Genomic DNA, 8916 nt, shown 5'->3' with positions numbered 1-8916 from the left:
CTTAAAATATTCTTGTCTTTTCCTTTCTCTAATTCTAGTTGACATTCTAATAATTCCCATCGGAAGTACTCTGCAGGCTTAAGGTAGCTATAAAACCCCAAAGCATATCCCCTATTGCATCACAAATTGTAGCAGATTTAGAATTTATCATGTTTCACCATGAGAACATATATTTAAGGGAAAATTCTTGAATGATCAGTTAATCTCCTTTTCATTAGAAGGAAGATAATAGTCCTTTGTTTGAAAGTAGCACTGGAGCCCTGGTGAGGTGAAATTTTTTGCTCTTCATATTTGAAAGAAATTGAGAAGAAGAAGAAATAGAAAAAAAAATCACATTGTATTTGTCTGGGACATTTGCTGCCTTAAAATGCATGAGAACAGAATGATGCTGCAGGAACAGAGAAAAGGTGAGATCTAAATTCAGACATATAGCTCCTTCTACACTGTCCCTCAAATACACCTCCTGCCATGTCCTTCTGATGCTTAGTATTATTTTAAAGGGGCTAAAATCTTTAATTCCACTATTATAAAAAAGTGAAAATGCCAATAGCTTTCAGAGATTCATCATCTGGATTTAAACTGGTGTATCATATAAATGACTTATTTTTCCCCATGCTAAATTAGAGATAAAAGGGAGGAGGAAATCAGAGTCCTAAGCCAGAAGAGGTAGGCTGTATCCCAGAGACAAACTTCACTGACTTCATAAGGTTGCAAACTTCTTGGTTCCCACACTCAGCAGGCATGAGAGTTATCTCTTGCAGCTGGTCCTAACATACATGAACATAAGGCTCAGGGTCAGGGATCTTAAAAGAAGAAAGGCTTGATTCACAAACCCTAGCTGAATTAGATAAGAAAACTTTACATGGACACTTCCTTTGAATCTCCACAATTTCCTATCCTGAAATGATTCAGATTTAATCAGTCACCACCTCTGATGGAATTAACTCCAGGGTACTGATGAAAGATCTACTGACATAGTGTCCACTTCTTCAATTTTTACTGGAATTTGTCCAGTCACTGAATGTTTTAGTTCAGTTTAAGTAGATGTGAATTGGGTACTAATCATCTCATTTGATCTTCATATCAACCCTGTGTAACAGAAAGGTGGGATATATTATTTCTCCTTTATAGATTAAAAAAAAGATTTTAAAAGACGAAATGACTTGCCCAAGGTTACACAATTACCAAACTGCAGAAATAGTAACTTAAATTAGATAGAATAATTCCCAAACCAGGACTTTTCATATAGCATTCATGATACTATCTAAAATCTTAGAGTATTAAAGGACAATAGCAATTTCCATTATCTAATTTAACTATTCCATTTAATTTATAAGTTATTTTCTGGGTGAATATTTGTGCAATTGAATAAAGTTTTATATAATCCTTGACTCTAGTATCAATTAAATATTTTTGATTCTTCAGCTTGATCCACATTTTTCAAAACTTGTAGAAATAGGTAACAGTATATTATAATAACTTAAAATATAGAATCAATACAGTATCAGAAACCACATAGTCATTTTTGAACTTTCATTAAATGTATTCATGTTGGCAAGGATGGTGTTAAGGAGATTTATTTTAGAGCATAAAGACAAGTCATTTCATTTCTATCAGAATTAGTTAATAGCAGACAAAATATGTGACAGAATGTGAAGTAACTAATGGGTGATTGAGACTGAGTAAATTTCAGAGGATAATATTCAGGAGAAAAGGCACTGAAGCACTGAAGACCAAGTTAAGCATTTTCAATCTGTAGAAAATCCATTCTAAGGGACCACTTAGGAAGCACCTACTGTGCTCACTCTACCATGGAATGAGAAAATAATATATTATCTCAGAATTAATGGAAAGACAGGCATGGAATATAATGAAGTAGGATACATGTAGAGAACAGAGTGAAAAAGATTTAAGACTGAAAGGATTTGGGAAAATGAGAGGGAGAAGAAAGAGAATGATAAGGAAGGAAGCAATGAGGAAGGAAAAGCAAGGGATATAATAAGGAAGAGAAACTGCAAGAAAAAACAAAAGAATAAAATTTTAAATAAAAAATAAAAGAAGCTAAAGAAAATATAAAAAGAATAATTGAGAAAATGAGTGTATTAAGGTAGAATTAGAAGGAAGAGAATGGGAAATTATTTTTAAAAAAACAAGAAGAGGAAATGAATGAAGAAAGATTAAGCAGTGAGATGGTAGGATGGTGATCGGGTCCCCAAACAGGAGCTGGTCTGATAGAAGTTGGAATCTAGGCATGCTCAGTATTGCTTGTGGATGGAAGTTGTGTGTCTGCACTCTGAGAAAGAGGGGAGGGATACAGGCACCCTCTCTACCCATTCATCTTCAGTGCCAAATCTGTTTTTGTATCAGTTGAAATAACAAGGAAGATTAGAAATGATGAAAGCATTCAGATCTCTATCTTAGCCTACACTGACAGTACTTCTTTGCTTTGCTAGGACTAGAACAAAAAGCTTGTCCCTGTAAGATCTATTGTTTGGGGCTTTTTTTTTTTAGGAATTCATTTTGTACAGAGAAATAGCCATCTGAGGTACATCTGTCCCTTAACTCTGTGATGAGCACAAGTTGAGAATCACCAGAATAGAAAGTACATACATGAGAACGGGAGAAAAGAAGTGAATTTAAAACACTGTGGTATAGATTTCCATCTGTTAGTAACAAACAGGGAGTAGAGGTAGATGACAGAAAATAAAAGCAAAGGGAGATTGTAACTCATAGAGATCCCTCTGTCTTGAAACTTTTAACCCAAAGAAACATGAAATAACTGTGAGCACCTGGAATGCACAAAAAAGGAATGATCTTCCTTTATTCGTTTTTTCTTTTCTCTCTTCCTAACTCTAGGGATGCTATTAATAATTCTGTCAAATTTCAGTTGGGAATTTTTCCATCTCTAGTCTTCTCTGCCACATTAAATAGCACTATAAAAACTATTTATTGAGATATAATCAATATATCATAGAATTTACCATTTAAAGCATATTATTCAGTGGTTTTAAGTGTACTTAAAGAGTTATGCAAACATCAACATCATATAATCTTAGAACATTTTCATCACCCCAAAAAGAAATCTCATTCTCATTAGCAGTCACTCCCATCCCACCCCTATCCCTAGGCAACCACTCTTCTACTTTCTGTCTCTATAAATTTGCCTTGTCTGGACATTTTGCATAAATTGAATTATACAATATGTGGTCCTTTGTGACTGGCTCCTTTCACAGAGCATAATGGTTTTGAGGTTGTATCTTTTACATCATTCATTTCAACAAACATGCACAAATATCACAATATATAAATATTTATTTATTTATAAAATGTTTCTACAATATAGTAATATAAAAATTAGAAAGCAATCACAAATATTTTTTAAAATTTAAAGCATGATTTATAATAATATAGAGAGAAGTTCCTATTTTTATGAACCCCAATGGATTATCTTGTACATCCCCTGGGGTGAGCACATCCCATTTTGGAGACCACTATATAGACTAAACCTTAATTCTGGATGTCATGAACAGAATTCTTCTTTAGACCATATTATAGCCTGCAAATGGGAAGTATTTACATAAACAATACAATAATTAATTATTTAAGTGCCTAAGTAAAATAATACAAATTGATGGGACACTAATTAATAACTTACTAATCAGTTTAAACTGAGGAATACACACTTTTTTCCCCTACCACTTACTAATTAGAACAAAAAAGAAAACTCACTGTAAACTTAAGAATCTTAATTCCAATTGCATTATTTTTCTCATCTGTTAAACAATATATTACAATATGTGTTCTATGTGGCCAATTCCAGAGCTACTAAGCTTTGATTTTATTAGTCGAGACAGTCAAAGTATTTTATATATTCTAATAAGTTTTATATTACATGAAAGTATTTGTGGGAATGATATAATTTGGCTATCATTCTGAGACCTGAGGAAAAAGTAGGCTATGGATATATGGTGAGCAAGTAAGACTGGACTAGTATTAATTAGGATTTAAGAATAGGGTGTGGAGCAGATGCAGGACTGGGGACCAAATGTGGTGTAACTAGGGGAATACCTCTAAGATGAAATGTAGGGTTCTTGCTTGAGATCCAGGTGACCAGTTTGGAGTAAGGGTGCACAAGGTCACCAAAGCAGAACAATATGATGGAACTAGTAAAGGACAAATTCAGAAAACAAGGCACATAGCTGCAAACAAGGAACTAGGGATTCTTCAGGAACTGAAGAAAAGAAGCATCTGCGAAATCTCTGCTCTGTGGAGACGAAGAAGAGGACCAAAACCCAGCAACTAATCTAAGCATTAGAGATAGTGCACCACTGACAATAACAAGAACAAGAACAACCTGACAACCTAAATAATGATTAGTTTTATTTCAATCAGGAATTTTCTAATATACTTCAAGCAAAATAGCTAAGAGTCCTACAGGAGCACAATTACATAGAAGTGCATGGTTAAATAGGAATGCAAGTGTGGCTATAAGATCAGTGTCTTGGGGAATCAGGAAAATGAAGAGTAGAAAGGTTAACTGAAAACATAGGAGAACTATGAGCCATAAGTTGTTTTCAGCTGGCAAAGTGTTGGATGTGAAAAATATTATTTTTATTTGGAGGAGAGCTATGGAATAGATTAAAAGGTGGTTATAGCAGATGATTCTTTGCTCTTTGTTATTCTACAGACTGAGGAGTGATGATGAAGGAGAACAGCACAATGGTGACAGAATTCATCCTCCTTGGTTTGACCCAGTCTCAAGAGACTCAGCTCCTGGTGTTTGTACTAGTCCTAATTTTCTACCTCATTATCCTCCCTGGAAATTTCCTCATCATCCTCACCATCAGGTCAGACCCTGGCCTCACAGCCCCCCTCTATTTCTTTCTGGACAACTTGGCCTTCCTAGATGCATCCTACTCCTTCATTGTGGCTCCCAGGATGCTGGTGGACTTCCTCTCTGAGAAGAAGGTGATCTCCTATAGAGATTGCATCATTCAGCTCTTTTTCCTGAACTTCCTTGGAGCAGGGGAGATGTTCCTTCTTGTTGTGATGGCCTTTGATCGCTATATTGCCATCTGTCATCCTTTACACTACTCAACTGTCATGAACCTTAGAGCCTGCTACTCCTTGCTGTTGGCTCTGTGGCTTGGGGGCTTTACTCATTCCATTGTACAAGTGGCCCTTATTCTCTACCTGCCCTTCTGTGGCCCAAACCAGCTGGACAGCTTCTTCTGTGATGTGCCACAGGTCATCAAGCTGGCCTGCACAGACACCTTTGTGGTGGAGCTCTTGATGGTCTCCAACGGTGGCCTGCTCACCCTCCTGTGCTTTCTGGGGCTTCTGGCCTCCTATGCAGTCATCCTCTGCCATGTAAAGGGGCACTCCTCTGAAGGGAAGAACAAGGCTCTTTCCACATGTATCACACACATTATCATTGTGTTTCTCATGTTTGGCCCTGCCATCTTCATCTACACTCACCCCTTCAGAGCCTTCCCAGCTGACAAAGTGGTTTCTCTCTTTCACACTGTAATCTTTCCTTTGATGAACCCTGTAATTTCTACCCTTCGCAACCGGAAGTGAAAGCTTCCATGAGGAGGCTATTGAGGCAGCACATGGTTTGCTGAATGTAATAGAAGGATAAGAAAAGCAAGAAAGGAGAAAGTTCATTTGGAATAAATTATTTATTCATTAATGCACCAAATAAATCAATCTTTTAGCAAATAATGTATTTATTAAGTACTTCCAGTTTTCAGGCACTATTATAGGTATATGAATGGGACAGGTAAGATTCCAGGTCTCCTGGGGTTACAGTCAAGTGAATAAAGACAGGTTATACTATTAAATTGAAAGGAAAAAAACATAATATCTGAAAGAGACAGTGCTCTGAAACAACTCAAAAATAACGTATGTTAGAGTTTGACTGGGAGATGGTAGCTACTTTATTTTTGGTTGTTATGCAAGATCTTATTGAGTGGTATTTAACTCATATCCAGATGACTTGAAAGCAACAACCATGCAATTACCCAGGGAATGAAAATTCTAGGCAGAGAGGAGGACTAATACAAGGACACAAAGATCTTATGAACTTGGTACATTTGAAAACCATAAAGAAAAATAGAGTAGCTGTAGTGCAGTTAGTGAGTGTGAAAGTGGCAGGAACTGAAGTTAGAGAGCTTGGTGGAAGAAAAATCATGTATTTTAGGAGATGAAAAGAAGTTCAGTTTATTCAGATTTCAAAGGGAGGTCATAAAAGGTATTAAGCAAAAGAGTAAGTGATGTTTCCTATTTAAGGCAAGATCCTCAAGATTCTGAATAAAGGGCTATGCATAGTAAAATAACATTAAGTAGAAAGAATCATGCTGTTAAATATTTTTATGGACACTTAAAGATGTAGTTATTTGTTCCTAATTTGGTGGAGGGAGGAAAAGAAAGCTGTTATATTCCATGAGAAACTGTCATGAAAGTAGTTAACTTCATATTTTAAAGTTTTGGAGAGTTTTATGGTTATTCCTAATGGTTATTTTTTAAATCTTAGAGAGGAATTTGAGTTCACTCAAAAATATTTTCACTCTGAATGCAATAATGATAGGTATTTGGTATGTCAGTCATTATTTGGTTACAGATAACTAAACTATTCTGGTTATTTTTAAAATAAGGGTAATATAAGGCATTGGCTGCTTACAAAATCATGGAAAGGACTGTAGGGGTAGACTTTGATATGGCACAGAGTAATAAATCCCAAAACATTACCAACAAATTGGTATATAAAAGGAGTTACTATCCTCATAGCAGTTATAAAGCTGGGGAATATAGAAGTCATTTTTTGACTGCTGGTTCCAGGATCACATAACTTGAAAAATGGCCTATGATCAGGAAAATAGTCCAGAGCTTCTCTAGTATTACTAGATACCCACCAAGAAAATGGAAGCCTTACATTCTGTTGTCTCTACACTCACTTCTATCATTTATAAATTTAAATCTTACATAAATGAAATAGAAATCCAGAGAATACATCAGGGTTCAGTTTTAATCCTTGAGGTCTATGGATGAACCATAGATAGACTGAGTGTTATTAAGACTGCAAATGAGGTTAAACCCAACAAAATCCCTGTTTGGATTAAGACAGGGTTTCTCAACCTTGGCGTTATTGACATTTGGGGCCATACAATTCTTTGTTGTGGAAGGTTATACTATGTAATACAGATTGTTTAGCAGCATTCCTGACCTCTATTTACTAGGTGCTAGTAGAATCTCCTCAGTTTAACAATCAAAAATATCTCTAGCTTTGCCTAATGTCCTCTAGAGGGCAAATTTGCCCTCAGTTGAGAAACAATGGGTTAAGGGAATTTACCTCCACTATATTGATCTAATAGTGAGATGCATGAACCTTCTTTTGGGGAAAGTAACATTATCTGGAGCCTGTATTACTTACAATTTGTAATAAAAAATATCCATAATTTAATAGAAAATCACTAGAAATACCAAAGGATAGAAATATATTATCAAAATATAAGATAAAAAATATAGATAACTAAAATAGAAGCAGGGATTATGCAGAATATGAAAGTGAATAAAATAACATTAAAATAACATTACAATTTTTGCTATTAGTATGTTCAAGATAACAGAAGAAAAAGTGTAGTAAATAGGTTAAAAAGAGAGAATTTCAACAGAGAATTGGAATCCATAAAAAGAATTAAAAGGAAATTCTAGAACTGGAAAAAATCTGAAATAAAAGATTTATTAGATAAGTTTAAAATAAGATTAAACACAGAAGAAGACAAAAAGGTGAACTGGAAGCTAAGTCAACAAAATACTCAAATTGAAATGTAAATAGGAAAAAGAATGAAAAATAAAGGAAAGGACATTAGAGATTTGTGAGAGACAATGAAAAAGTCTTACATATGTGCATCTGAAGTTCAAGTAGGATAGGGAAAAGGGAGAAATGCAATATTTGAAGAGATAATCACCAAGATTGTTTACAAACTGATAAAAGACATCAACCCACATATACAAAAACTCTATTAATGACCAATAAAACACCCAAACACATTAATATAAGACAGATAAAAATTAAAGAAAGACTCTTAGATGCCTCTGGGGTGAGGAGACGCATGTTGATTTGAAGGGAATAACAGTAAGATGAACAGCTTTCTCCATAACAGAAACATGGGATCCAGAGGACAATGGAGTGTGTCTTTAACGTGCTGAAAGAAAATAATACCAACCTAAAAGTCTAGATGAGATTAAAACACAGTCTTTAAGTGAAGGTAAAATAAAGACATTTTCAGAAAAACAAAAATGAGCAAACCTGTTGTCTAAAAACTTGCACTAAATAAATATTAATAGCAGTTCTTCAGGTAAAAGAAAAAAATGATGGAGGAGAATACTAGTGTGAAGGAAGGAATAAAGAAGTAGATGTCAACTATGTTGATACATGTAAATAAGTACACACTGAATATTGACTACACAAAAAAATAATAGATAACTCATGGGACTTGTCATGTGTATATATGACATACGTATATACTATATATACATATATAAATACATGACAATAGTGAAAAATGACAGATCATTTACATTTAATGAGATTATTATTATTATTATTATTTTTTTTTTTTTTTTTTTTGCGGTACGCGGGCTTCTCACTGCTGTGGTCTCTCCCGTTGCGGAGCATAGGCTCCGGACGCGCAGGCTCAGCTGCCATGGCTTACGGGCCCAGCCGCTCCGCGGCATGTGGGATCCTCCCAGACCAGGGCACGAACCCGCGTCCCCTGCATCGGCAGGCGGACTCGCAACCACTGCGCCACCAGGGAAGCCCGTATTATTTTTTAAATTAATTATTTATTTATTTGTTTTTGGCTGTGTTGGGTCTTCGTTGCTGCACACGGGCTTTCTCCAGTTGTGGCGAGT

The 8916-nt window shown here is 35.3% G+C and overlaps 1 protein-coding gene across 1 annotated transcript; it reads left to right on the top strand.

Annotated features, from left to right (window-relative positions):
- Nucleotides 1-4698: 4698 nt before the first annotated feature.
- Nucleotides 4699-5580, top strand: OR4N5 (olfactory receptor family 4 subfamily N member 5; the record flags this gene model as incomplete). The annotated part of the gene is made up of 1 exon (XM_079699574.1): nt 4699-5580. One exon carries the CDS (start codon nt 4699-4701, stop codon nt 5578-5580), a length of 882 nt encoding a protein of 293 aa, XP_079555700.1.
- Between the last annotated feature and the right edge of the window lie 3336 nt (nt 5581-8916).

The sequence above is a fragment of the Hyperoodon ampullatus genome, assembly GCF_949752795.1.
Source record: "Hyperoodon ampullatus genome assembly, chromosome: 3".
NCBI lineage: Eukaryota > Metazoa > Chordata > Mammalia > Artiodactyla > Ziphiidae > Hyperoodon > Hyperoodon ampullatus.
This window is presented reverse-complemented; position numbering and strand designations above follow the sequence as displayed.